Consider the following 14,221-nt stretch of genomic DNA (forward strand, 5'->3'; position numbering starts at 1 on the left):
GTGCGCCTGGTGCGTTTGCCCCCTAATATAACGAAAAGTTCAGTGATGCAATTATCTTGCATTTATTTTCCATATAATACAGCAGCAATAACTTTAACTCATAATACTCGTAACCAAAACAACAAAACCGAATTGCTCACATTCAAATCTGATACACTGCATCTAACCACATTGCACCTAGGCACAGTCGAAAAACTGTTTGCTTCCCAAATCAGCAACACCTGCGTTTGGATTTCACTAGGTTTAAATGGCCTAGCTTGGCTGACCCGAGGTCAACTAAGCCACAAAGCAAATACAGCCCCCTAGTGGCACGGGGCAAAATCACACCAAATGAAAGGACAATGAATATGGCTCATACAGGTATGTTTATCTGTTTTTCACATCAACATGCCAATAAAAACATATTTCAAAGAGTGATAAATGCTACACGAGTTTGTACTATACATATAAATGTCTTAATACGTAGTTTTTACCCAGATCAGTTTTTGTTTTCGTGTGTTTTGTGTAACTTATGTAAGTTTTGTGATTTATGTGAACTCCTGTTACAACACTGCAATTTCCCTTTCAGGATCAATACAATATTCCATCTATTTATTTATTACGGTGTTCAATTAGCCTATTTGTCGCTTATTTTCATATCAACATTAAAACAACAGAGCTATTTTTCTTCACTAACATCCAAAACTGTGCCCTTTTATCCAGGGGCTATGCTACATTCTGCAATCGTGATGTGCTTGGCCCCGATCACAGGCCCGTTTCACTCGAGTGCTATCAACAGCGGCAAAAGACGCACGGCAACAGACTGAGCTTTTGAATCCTTTCTAAATCCATTTAAAACCATTTTCTACTCGATACAAAGTACAGCGCATCCTGTCAGCGCTTGTGGTGGCTGAGCCTGTTGTTATCCAGCCAGCCGCAGCCCATCCCGCTGATCTGTGCGCTTTTGTGCTCCTGGACAGGGGATCTGGCGACGGCCATGTAGCGCATTGTTATTAATTTGCTATGTGCCGCTGCTGCTGGTCCCAAAGAAGAGAATTCAAAGAATTTTAGCGCCGTCATCTTTTTTTTAGTTTAGGGGAGGGAGGAAATGATAGAGGAGGTGGTTTCTGAACACCATGGGACGTGCACTGCACAGGAGGGGGCTTAGGGGGGTCAGGCCTGTCTCAGTCATCTGAATGACACAAAATGCCTTCACCTGAAACATCTGAGTGAACAGCCTGCTGTCTTTATGGTGGTATGCAGGTGTGTCTGGCCTACACTATCCAACCAGTTGCATATTAAGCGACACATTTCCTAGACGTTCCATCCTTGATTAGATGTGAAGTACTGGATGCTAAAAAAAAAGGCTACGAATAGCTGCTTTAGTTTTATCTGACTTGCCTCTAGCTGAGTAGCCTGGCCATTACCAGCCTGTGACTCCATTTCATTCCGTCTTTCAGTCTGGGCCAACCCAATGCATGTTCCCTTAACCAATCAGCAACGTTTAGTAAGCATTCGGTAGATTAAACTCTTCCCAAAGCCAGTTGGGAGAAGAGCTACGACGTCCTTTCCAATCATAAAACTTACAAGAAAATACTCTTGTTCTCCTTTTAATTTTCTGATGTTCTCGAGAGTTAAGACAACTTTTCCGATAGCTTTTCGTGTCTTTTCCTCCAAGGCGAGTTTTGCGTCACAGCTCTGAACTGTTCGCTGATTGGTCCTGCAAAATTTTGAGTTCTGGAGACGATTGTCAATGGGGTTGGGCCAGACTGAGTATGAGCTTGAAATCAATTCAGGCGGAAATACGTAGGCTGGTGTCACTAGCTGAGCACCAGTGAAACGAAATACAAATTCAAACGTTAGTGTGTAGCCAATAATGTTAAGATAGCATACTATGTGATGCCTGTCAAGGAAAAATATTAGTGCTGTATGCTTCTATTCTCCATGGGTTAGCAGACCATCGTTATCCTTATTAGGCTACAAAATGCCGTACTTGTTTCTTCTTTTTGCCCCATTCAATTGAATTCACTTCCAGCATAGGCTAAGTAACATATGTTTCCGTCCGTTGCCACGGGGACACACATGCAAAAGCACTGCCTTCGACATTTGGCCATGAGGCTCTGTATGATAATATATGATGAGTAATATACACCTCCAAGCAGGGACGTGCAGTGAGGTTCGGAGCTGGTGAGGCACAGAAACCGGAAGTGATTACGTCATTTTGAGCTCTAGTTTAAACTATATATATAATGTATATATACATGTATATATGTCTATGGTTTTAAAATTGTCATCTGATCAGAACTGAAAAAACGTTGTTTTATTGTCTAATACCATTATTTTCAAACGATTGTTTTTTTATTGTATTATGATGAGTTATTAATAAGATATTAATAGTTGCAAGCTAGTGTATGTAGCCCTCCCACCAATGATATGGCTCATTTCATTTTGTCTGGAGAAAATATAACTACGGTGGTGAGATGCTAATTTAAATGACCATTTAACCAACTCGGACAGCTTCGAAAAAACAATTCCATATTTATTTACACAACATATTAACATGTAAACAGTTAAACACCGCATACATAGCACACAATACCAAAATGTTCTACTGGCCAGTATAATTTAAAGTTGGTGCACTTTCGTTGGAGCTCATAACCGTCAGTTTGAGGTGAAACAAAATTAATCCACTCACGATTATCAGTATAGATCAGTGGAAATCCGTTGTCCTCTTCTTGAGTGAATGCAGTCAGTGGCTAGTTTAGCTCAGGATTAGCACCTACCTAGTCTGCTCACAACTTCAAGGCAACTTTCCTGCATCAACAGCCTTTAGCTTCTTTAGGTTCGTGTTGCGCATGAATATGTAGTCCCGTTGGGAAACGTGAAATACTCCAATGCAAATGTGTAATACTACTGTGTTAACTTAAAATACTTAAACGTTCTTAGTTAATTCAACATGCCTCAGGTTAGCAATGCAATCTTCCATTTTCGCTGTCAAACTCAAGTAGAAGTGAAGAAGAAAATCCAACGTCAGATTATATACCCAACAAGTGCCCTCTCGCTCGCCACCCTTCTTGAATCCGTGGTAGTGCGTGCCTCCCTTGCAATATTTTTCAATGCGTTTTCAGCTCAACTCAAAAGGTTCTACGCTTGCGCACGCATGCGTAACACCCAGTTTGGAGTGATTTCGCAATCCTAGGGGAGGCACTGCCTACCCTGCCCATAGACTGCAATGCATCTGCCTTGACCGCACGTCCAATGTTCATCGGCTGATCACTGGGAACCGGAAATGCTCAAATTCAGCGATTTTGATAATAAAAATGCTCGAAATGATCGGAATCATGCAGAAATGACACTCGTAGCACAGATAACTAGAGAAATATGAATATTTATAATACATAAATATATATGATTATTATACAAAAAAAAATATATATTTTTTTAATATATATTTTTTTTACTTTTCAAAATGACAGGTGAGGCTCTGCCTCCCCTGCCTCCTATGACTGCACGTCCCTGCCTCCAAGCGTGTACCATTCATGTATGTGGAGACTGTTATTTGTCCACAAATTACCAACACTTGGATGAACACGTCAGTCCCCCGGGCGATGATGCTTGCCCTCAATTAACCCAGCAGCAAAAACCAAGAGAAAACTCAAATGGAAAATTCCAGAGTTTATCAGAAAACCACTTGGCGCCATACGAAACGGTAGTCTATCCGTCAATCACTGTTTTTTTTTTTTTCATTATATCACAAAGCCCCCCTGCTGTTGCCAAAGAAGTGAGCGTACACCTGTGCCAATCTGCTGTTAATGCCAAAAGTCTTTTTTTTTGCTGGTTTGGAGCGCGATCCAGAGGATTTCACAACCTGTCGCGTTGCGAAAGGGAGGGAGCAGACCACCCCCGTCCCATCAAAGCACTGCAGCTGTTGCACTAATGCAGTGGTCCCCAATTATTTTTCCCCAAGGGCCAAATTATGTAAAGCAAGTGAGGCTGAGGGCCAACAACCCCCCCCCCCCCCCAAAAAAAATGACAGCGGTTTAAAAAAATAACAGTTTTTATTAGTGCTGTCAAACGATTGAAATATTTAATCACGATTAATCACAAATTAATTAATCGCAAATTTTATTTTAATGCTCTTATCATGGAAAAGTGGATTGGCTTGCTTTATGCAATGTTTCATTTTATTGAAAAACAACATTGCCAAACAGGGGTGTACAAAATAAAATTATAAAGTGCACATTTCAGACTCTGCTGAAAAGCTGCCCGTTGACAGTGAAGCTCGCTTCTTTTGCACAACTTTTAAAAGGTAAACTTTCTATTCAGAAGCTTTTTATCAAACATTTCGCCGTATCGCGCTCACCATCACTCAAACCGTAACGTTAGCCTACTACACAGTTTGCGAGGCCAAAAAGAGCGTTAATCTTAAAAAAAAAAAAAAAAAAAAAAAAAAAATTTTTTTTTTTTTTTTTTTTTTTTTACGACGTCGCGGGCCAAAAATGTGCCGTACCCGGGCCGGATCTGGCCCACGGGCCGCCATTTGGGGACCACTGCACTAATGAGTCATCCGGAATGGGGCCCGGTCCGCCTAACAGCAGCAGCCGCTGACTCTGGATCAAGACATTGCTCCTCTGATCTGGCGCCGGACCTGTTCCTGAATAAACAGCCGTCGCTACAATAGACTATGTATAGCAGACATAAGACAACCCCACCTGAACTATAACTGCTTTCAGACGATGAGGAGCAGATGTAGGCAACTATCACGTTAGAGCAGTGGTTCTTAACCTTTTTGGAGGTACTGAACCCTGCACGGTTCATCAGCGCTTTCACCGAACCCTTCGAAATTGGAAAAATGAAATATGATTTCTTCAAAACAGGTATTTATTTTATAAGTGCACAAAATGAACCATGCATCAGTTTCATACAAAAATAACTGTGTTCAAAGAACAAAACATGAATTTCACACAAAAACATAAATATTTACATTTATATTGATTAATACCGCGTTGTGTTCTTGTATTTCCCATCTCCATGCAGCTTTAGGAAGTGTTCCTTTAGTTTTGCAGGTGCTAGACTAGAATTGCTCAACTTGGCATTGCAAAACATGCATTGAGGACGCTGACTCCCATCACATTCGTTTATACATGTGAATCCATATTTTACGTATTCGTCCGACCACTTTCTTTTTTTGCTTTTCTAAACTTTATACTTTTTAAGATATTAAAGAAAAACGAATATAAATTTTCCTATTGACTTACATTGGGCCATTATGACATCATAATAGGGTCATTAAACTGGCTTGCACCTGTGCTTCACTGACACCTGCGCCAAGGTTCCAAGGCTCCTCTTCTCTCTGTCCCTCTCCATTCAACTGTATAACTAGGAATATTAAGGGACAAATTCCATACTTTACTTTTTTTCTCTCCATCTTTCTCTCTATCCCTCTCACTCTACTTTCTCTCACACTGCTTCTCTCTGCTTCAGTCCCTTTTTCTCTCCTTCTTTTAATATTTTCCCTCTTCACTCTCTAGCTCTTTATCCACCACTCTTTTTCACTCTTCTACTCTTCTTTCCTTCTTCCACTTTTCTTTCCTTTCTTCTTCCCTTCTTCTTTCCTTTCTTCTTCCCTCTTCCACTCTTCTTTCCTTCTTTTACTCTTCTTTCCTTTCTTCTTCAAAGAATAATACAAATTGCAGAAAAAAATCATTGGTTGCCCCCTCCCTCCCCTGTCAGATATTGCACTTAGCCGCACCCTCTCAAGAGCCAAGAACATCATCAAGGACAACACTCATCCCGGCCACCACTTGTTTCAATTGTTACCCTCTGGTAGGCGTTATAGGTCCATACAGTCCCGTACCACAAGATTTAAAAATAGCTTCTTCCCAAACGCAATAGTCTCTCTAAACAAACATAGCTAAACCCAGCCACTTACTGTCACTTCTTGAACTTTAATAGTTGCACTACCTGGTCATTGCTCCTTTTACTGTTTTTTTTTTTTTTAATAGTATTTATTGTGTTTTATATGTCTTGTAATGATTATTTATTGTATTTAAGCACCTAGTGGAGTAGCGCTCCCAATTTCATTGTATTGCAAAGTACAGTGACAATAAAGGCATTCAATTCAATTCAATTCTTTAACTCTTCTTTCCTTTCTTCTTTAACTCTTCTTTCTTTTCTTCTTTCCTTCTTCCACTCTTCTTTCCTTTCTTCTTTCCTTCTTCCACTCTTCTTTCCTGCTTTTACTCTTCTTTCCTTTCTTCTTTCCTTCTTTCCCTCTTCTTTCCTTTATTCTTCCTTTCTTAACTTTTTCATTTCATGCACTGGTATTCCCTTCAGGAAATGCATTTTCTAGTTAGCTTTTATTATTAGCATTAGCATGTATATATCTATTTCCTTTTTAGCCGGTCGGAGGTTCCATTATTGCATTCTGGTGATTGATTGATGCCGTGCAGTTGGCAAATAGGCTAATGTTGAGAAGGCGGTGATATGGATTGATTACGCGATCAGCTGAAGATTTAGCACATTCAGTGTAAAATGTGACTTCACACCTCATTACATTATGGAGCTCTGACCAGAGAACTGAATGGGTCATGTTTTCAGCAGGATGTAGGTTGGGGGTTTGAGCTCTTAGGCAGTTTAAGGCAGTTGAAATATTGCTCTCTCTGTAAACCTTGAGGAAATATTTGGGGGAGTGAACTAAGGCGTGCCTCCTGTACTATTGTAATTGTTCTATTAAGCAAAAAGCTTTGCGCTGATTTTAGAACAGGTAAGGGGTATTGTTAGGCACGACGCGGGGCTTATTGCTTTTCTAAACCTGTTACTACACATATTTGATATGGTTTCATAAATAAAGACAATTCAATTTAAGAAACAATAGTTTAATGATAAACCGTCATTCTTCCGCCACTAAAAATTATAGTTCCTAAATAAATCGTTGCCACGCAACCCTTGAAGCAACGCAACAGCCAGATGGAACACTGGGTATGAAATGCGCTATATGAATGCCTTGCCATTCGCTGCGCAGTAATATGGAATGTAATCAGGTCAAATTGTAAGGTAATGCTGGATTTTACAACGGCTTTTAGCCAATCACAATCAAGGATTTGAACAATCAGGTTTAGAAGTATTATTTTAACCTTATGGTGCTGTGCAGGGCGGCAGCGATAAGCATAAGGCTCCCTGTAAGTGTGCTCATTGATCAGACTGCACCCACTCCGCTCCTCTCCTCTCCGCTACAGCCCATCCAAGAGCCATTATCACATTTCTGCAGAGCACACTCTCCATTCAGGCTGAACGGCTGGGTCGCCCACCTCACCCTTACCCCCCACGCCCAGCTGCATTACACACATGTCCAGACAGACACACACACACGTGTGCACACACACACACACACACAGAGAGAGAGAGAGAGACGCATACACATACACACAGACACATATGCACAGCCATCCTAAACATACATCATCAACATGCCCCTTATACCCCTTCTGTATGCATACTCATGTTAACATACACTCACTCTTGCTCTTGCTTTTGCCCTTGCTCTCTCTTTCTCACACACACACGCACACACACACACACCTATCAGTCTCCCACAATGCTTCACGGTCTCCTTCACACATGCACCATCACCATCTCCCCCACTTCCTTGGGAGCTTGACAGAGTTCTTGAACTCTTAACAAAGGCGAGTGCTCCTCCGACTGTCTCTGAGGGCAGACGAGTGTGAAAGCCAAATGGGCCGTATTTCACAACATCTGCCTGTGTATGTGTGTGTGTGTGTGTGTGTATGTGGGGGGGGGGTTGTGACAGAGACACTGTGGCTATGTGGTAATTTGTCTATCCTGGAGTATATTTGAGTAAATACTGAAGATGTGCAAACATGTATGTGCTTGTCTGTGAGAGTGTGTGTGTACATGGAGGGGTTGTGGTATGAGTGTGTGTGTTTGTATATGTGAGTCTACATGCACTGTTTCACAGACAAATAGCTGGTCTTGGGCCAGCTTCTGGCCCCTTAAGTACCGTAGCTATTTCTAAGAAGGGTGTGTCAGAGGTTTGTTCTCATGAAGTCATTCAGGGGTCTAACTAGGTAAAACGTAAAATCCATCCATTCTGACCGCATCATTACCTTCGGAGACAATCTTTATGAACCAGGCGTACATTTTTTAACTATATACAGACAAGACAGACAATTTTCTCACCGTCCAAGATATGAAAAATCGACTATGTGACTGCACGTCGATTAAGCTGTTTCGATTATAAAACCTGACTCTTTCTTGTTGGCTGCATTTGACATTTAAACAGATCATCAGGTTCCACTGAATCTGATCGTAACAGATGCTTACTGAAAAAAACAAAACGTGATACGAACGATATGACATGGGTACAGAATGATTGATGAGGCACTTTTGGCCGTAATGTGAACCACGCTCCACACATGGATTTTCAATAAACTCCTCCAAGAGCAAAGAGCAATAGTTCTTCTCTCATTCATCTGCTGCCCAATTACCCCTACTGCATATTTTTTCCCTTGTTATCGCCTTGTTCAACTGCATGCAGCCTGGGAATCGATACCAAGCAGTGGCCTAAGACAGCACAGGCACGGGCTGATCATTACAATCAGGTTTCTCTGAATAAACAAGATAAGCAATTTTTTTCAAAGGGGAAACAGGAAACTTCCTATCTTTTTCTAGGAGAGAGGCTGAAAGTTCTCAAAATTGAACTGGAAACACATACTCACACACATAAATGCCCCCACACATACTGTACACACAAAAAGACAAAATAGCAGGCAAAGATGGCAAAACCGAGATAAAAGAAGTTAACGACGCTTGAACATTTCTGGTCTATTAGCTCGTTCTATTGTAACAGTACTGCTGTTTCCCTGATAAGAGAGCAGCACACTTTCAACCACATCCTCAGAAAACAATAACAATCCACCCAGCCTTGGTAGCGTGCAGCACGGTATCCTACGTGTTCCATTGTGTGCACTATCAAGAACAGTGGGGGTGGTAGGCTAAATCTGTCATGCTCAGCACAACACAGCAGCCACAAATAGTCAAGTTCTCTGACAGCAACAAGAGGAAGAGAGAGAGGAGAGAGAAAAAAACTGAACAACTGATGTAGGAAAACAACGAAAGCAGCAGAAAGAGAGAGGACAAGAGAATGAGATCAATGTGGAATTACATCTAAAAAAGAAAGACAGAAATCAAGATGGACAGTGGACTCTCACCAGTCCAGAGGCAAAGAAGACAGCAATGAGCGCCACGCACGCTCCCATGACGATGAGCAGCAGGAACACGATGAGCGGGTGCTGCTGGCTCATGCGGTAGTACGACTCATACAGCCAGTCCGGAGACTTCCGCTCACACCCGGCTGGCAACCCCAACTCCTCCACACCACCACGACCACCCTTACCCCCCTCCAGCAGGTAGCCCATCCGGGACCCCCGCATGGGGCTTGCCCGCGCCCGCGCCCCCACGGCAGTGAGGGGGTCCACTGGAGTGGAGCTGGGGGCAGAGCAAGACCTAGAGCTGGCTGGGGCAGGGGTAGGGGCAGCCTGGCTGGTGGCAGTGGAAGTAGGAGCAGCGGTGGAGGTGGAGGTGGTGGTGGCGACAGTGGCGGTGGCAGAGTCTCCCACCTCTTCCTCCTCCCTCTCCTCTTCCTCCTCGCGCAGCGTGCTCAGATGCAGCGGCAGGGACAGGCGCGTCCCGTACGAGGGCAGCAGCGACAGCACGGCGGAGCGCAGCATCGTCCAGCAGCCAACATGATGAATTGAGAGTAGGAGTGGGACTGAGCCGGCAAAGATACAGAGATACGGAGAGGGAGAGGGAGAGGGAGAGGGAGAGGGAGAGAGAGTGAGAGAGCGTGCGATTCCGAGGGAGGGAGAGTGAGAGCGTCACAATGAGAGACTGGAGAGGGGGGAGAAAGTGTTGGGAGAGGCGTGTGTGTATATGTGTGTGTGTGTGTGTGTCTGTGTGTGTGTGTAAGAGAGAGAAGGAGAGAGTCAGCAGAGGAGAGTGAGAGCCATTTAGAAAGCATTAAGGAGCGAGTGAGAGGGAGGAACCCAGGAAAGAGGGAGGGAGAGAGAGAGAAAGGCAAAGGGGAGGGAGAGAGTGAGCAGCTGAAGTGCATTGCAGGGTAAAGCGAATGTGTCAGTGAGTTGATGAGAAAGGGGAGAACAAGAGGAGGTAAAGGTAAATAACGAAGGGAAATTGCACATGAAGATCATCTGCAAAGAAGACTAAAAGTACAGTAGCAATTGCATGAGGCAATGCTCCAGCGACAGACAAACAAATCCACAATGTAATATTTCCACTGACTAGCCCTCTCTTGGGGTTAAAGGGCAGACACACTTGCTTATCGGATTTAAAAAAAAAAAATTGTTTTACCCCAACTCAATCCTTTTTTAGCTCCATTTCTCAAGTTAATGTGTTGGTGTGTGTGCATTACAATCTGCATCTGATTACTGAACAGGAGGACTCAAACCACACAGAATCAAGTATAATTGATCAGTCGCAATGTGATTAGCAGATGAATCAACTCAAACAAGAAAATAACATGTATGGCATAATATTGAATGAAGATGTCTTAAGGCAGTTACTAAACTGCAGTTGGCTGGTAGTCATGACTCTATGTCTGTCGACAGTATCATGCCACGTGTGATTTGCTGTGGGTGGTGAAGAAATCCCCCTGTGTCAAGGGTTGCCCCATACTTGGTTACTGTTTCATAACCCTCACAGTGGATACATTTAGATATTGTGCTCTCCATTTTTTTTTCATTTCATATTTAAAAACCTACCATGTGGTATTTGGTGTTTTCAGTTAAAGCAACTGATTTCTTGAGGTGTCAAACCCTGTGTTTATGTTTTTTAATACAAACACCACTGTCTGCACTTACTGACATGGAGGGAACATTTTCCAATACAAAGAGCCTTTTTGTGGCAGGAAATGTCAGCATGTCACCTTAAATATAGATAACGAGTGGCTCATAGTCGAACGCACAGACCACAAAGATCAATGGTTGTTTTTCGGTGTCATTTTAACCTACATACACTCACCCCAGTGTCAAAGTTACAAAAGTCTGTTCATTTTGGTCACTCATTTTGACTTCAAGAACAAAAGCCTTTCCCCGACAGTCTTGCTTGTTTTGTTTCGGGGTTTTGTGGCACCTCTGTATGCCTAGACGTTGGAAGAAGTGTTGTGTGGGGGTAGCGACAGCCCCCCCTATCGATAGCTTCACTTTACTTCACCAAACGTTTAGCTCATTTCTATGGTGCGGATTTCGTGCCACCTTGAAAAGCAAACACAACTGTGGTATGAGGGGAAAACAATTGCCATGACGTTTATGTTTTACAGAGCGCAGCACGCAAAAAAAGGCATTGCTTTTCACTGTGTGAAGTGAAGAGAACATAGATATTTAATTGATTTGCATTTTGTTCTACTCCCATCCATAAAAACAACGAAAAGTGACTTCACACAATTTAATTAAGAAATCGTTACACTCAATAGGCGTCCTTGCTTTTCTGTTTATGCTCTATCGGCTAATTGTCTTTTTTCGAAAAGTACATGGTGCCTGCAATCCATAGCAATCGTGCCACCAGGATATCTATTCACTGTGCAATCACAGTCCTCAGCACAGCAAATGGGGACGTGCTTGAGGTCACTAAGCGCGTGCCCGTGGGGGAAAATAAACTCTGGTAACGTTCGTATCAGTAATCCATTCACTTACATAGACTTAACCCTCGTTTCTTTAATAACAGCCCAAGGCAAAAAGCCTCTAGGACAATAAAACACTAACTCAATTTGTTTTGTCTCCCAAAGAGATAAAAATAACTATTTAGTGTACTTTATTTTCTGTACACAAGGAATGGAATTAGTAGTAATGGCAGCATTGGTTTTTTTTTTCCTTAGGTTCCGTTGAACACTTGTAAAGGTTTTCAACCTAACATCAGAACTTAACAACCTAACCATCCAACAATCTAATTTAACTTTTTTTTTTTTTAAAGACTAAAGAAGGTGCTGAGATGTGCCATAGACTCCCTTTGCCATTTCTCAAGTTTGGGCAGAAGCTGAAGCATTATTCCCCAGATAACTTGACAGTTTAAACAACATCATGGCAAGTAAAAGGTTAAAATAATACTGGAGTTAAAAGTTCTGAAGTGTCCAAATGCGCAAGTGTACATGCAAATGTGCAAGTGTACTACACCAGTTGAGCTAAATGCAGGTACCTATTTGTCTATTTTCCTCTTGTACTGTTTAAACTATTTATTTTTTAGATGGATAGCCTTTATTCAGAAGTTCAAGTAGGCTAAAAATATTTGTATCTTCAATGATGATACAAATAATTTGCCTAATTACTTGATTTTGCACTTTTTATGAAAGGATTTTTTTAAACGTTTCAGCATGCCTGAAATCTTTTATATGAACCATTTTTTATGGATATAATACTAGACATGTTTTGTAAACATCTAAATCGTACTGTCTAGTTTCTTAATAGCCATGTACTTCTCAAATTATTTGATAATTGAAATTAAAGGGTCAGGCTCATTAATAGCTCAGTCTATTCAGCACTACTGTGTGGGACAGCGCTCTCCAGGCCGAGGCATCAAAGAAGTTATCTTTGTCAACCGAACCAGAGCTCTCTTCTCAAGCAATCAATCTATTTGATTAGTGACTGAGATGATTACTAGGCTTCAGACAACATAACAGATGTCATTTTGGTTCTTAGAAACCCCCCCCCACACACACACACACACCCCTCCACCCTCTGCGACTGACGCCACTCCTCCACTCGCCTCACTCCTGTGATGACTTTCACAGGTTTGCAGGCAGCAGCCAACACCTCTCAGCTTCCAATGCATTTACATACTGTACACTGCCCTGCTATGGGGGTGGTGGGAACCAAAAATAGACTTCTACTGGGAAATTTCTCGAGCGCTTCTTACCAACCACACATACGCACACCATCTCTTAAACACACACACACACACACATCTCGACCTTATACTAAGGAACAGAAGACAGCTGCAGTGCAGTAATGATGCAGAGGCAAGGGATTAGAAAAGATTTTTGAAAAAGTTCATTACTTGCCACACTATTTTTATAGTGTTACATTTGGCTGCATCACTGTTGGGTTTCTGTGTTGTTTCTCAGCAACATTTGTGCTTGTGCGTCAAGACCACAAACAGCTCAGCGAAAAAGTGTGTGCGAGCTTTATTCATTACTGATTCTTCCCAGTGTTTTTTGCCCCATTAACAAGAGTTTAATCATACCACTAGTCACTACTGTCTGGCATGAAGAACAGTCAGGGATTCTCAACTACTGATTCATAGCTGCATTTTACCGCCATAAACAGATCAGTCGTTGCAGCACCAGTAGTGCTAGCATGTCGCTGAATTGCTAGTGCTGAGGTTAAGCAAAAAGTCCAGCCTCAAATATGACCTCAGTACTTCACTGATTTACTTATAGTGCATATGCCTCAGTCAAAAAAAAACCTTCTTTGGCTCTTGGCAACTCGAGAAAGCTCTGTGACATGGGCTGGTGATTTTATTAGTCAAGAGAAACTGTAAATAGTTTTTGTTGTCAGAAAATACACAGTGACTACAGAAAGTATTCAGACTCCTTCTCATTTCACATTGTTATGTTAAAGCTGAATGCCAAAATGGTTTAACACCCCCCCCCCCCCAATATACAGTACACTCAACACCCCATAATGAAATGCAAAAACTGAAGAAAAAAAAAATTAAACTGTAAACACTACTTACTGCACCTTAAATGCCAGTGGTTCTCCAACTCAACAACTTGACCCTCCTCGATGGGTCAGACCTCATTCCATTCAAGGGCTTTGAGTGTTATTGGTAATCAGTGCTTGTAATGGGTATGACGTCCCACAAGGTAACACAAACATTCTTATCTCCTTGTTGTATTATGTTCAAAAACATAATTTTGTTCCTGTCTCATCCCTCACAGACCGTGTAATTATGAACTTCAAAATAATTGAATGGAATCAATAAATATGGCGGTTTCATTTTGGCAACACATCCATTTATTCACAGGGCTGCACTCAAGAAAGGCATCATTCAAAAGGCTACATCAACTTTTGGGTGTTTTCTTTTGTCCTTGAGAGTAGAAAGCCAACATCTCGCGTTTCACCAACCTCTCATGTTAATTCATTAATTGAATATTGAATACAGAATAATAAGACAAACACTGGTGCCAGTCATCAATTTTCTGAAGCACAGA

The 14,221-nt window shown here is 41.9% G+C and overlaps 1 protein-coding gene across 1 annotated transcript in view; it reads right to left on the reverse strand.

Annotated features, from left to right (window-relative positions):
- adcy2b (adenylate cyclase 2b (brain)) overlaps window positions 1–9,737 on the reverse strand; it is a 56,698-nt gene extending 46,961 nt beyond the window's left edge. Inside the window, exon 1 of the mRNA XM_080836550.1 lies at window positions 9,210–9,737. Within this exon, the coding sequence (XP_080692676.1) occupies window positions 9,210–9,728 (519 nt within the window). The 5' untranslated portion in view covers window positions 9,729–9,737. The remainder of the gene's footprint in view (window positions 1–9,209) is intronic.
- Between the last annotated feature and the right edge of the window lie 4,484 nt (window positions 9,738–14,221).

This window comes from Sprattus sprattus, assembly GCF_963457725.1.
Source record: "Sprattus sprattus genome assembly, chromosome: 4".
Taxonomy (NCBI): Eukaryota; Metazoa; Chordata; class Actinopteri; order Clupeiformes; family Clupeidae; genus Sprattus; species Sprattus sprattus.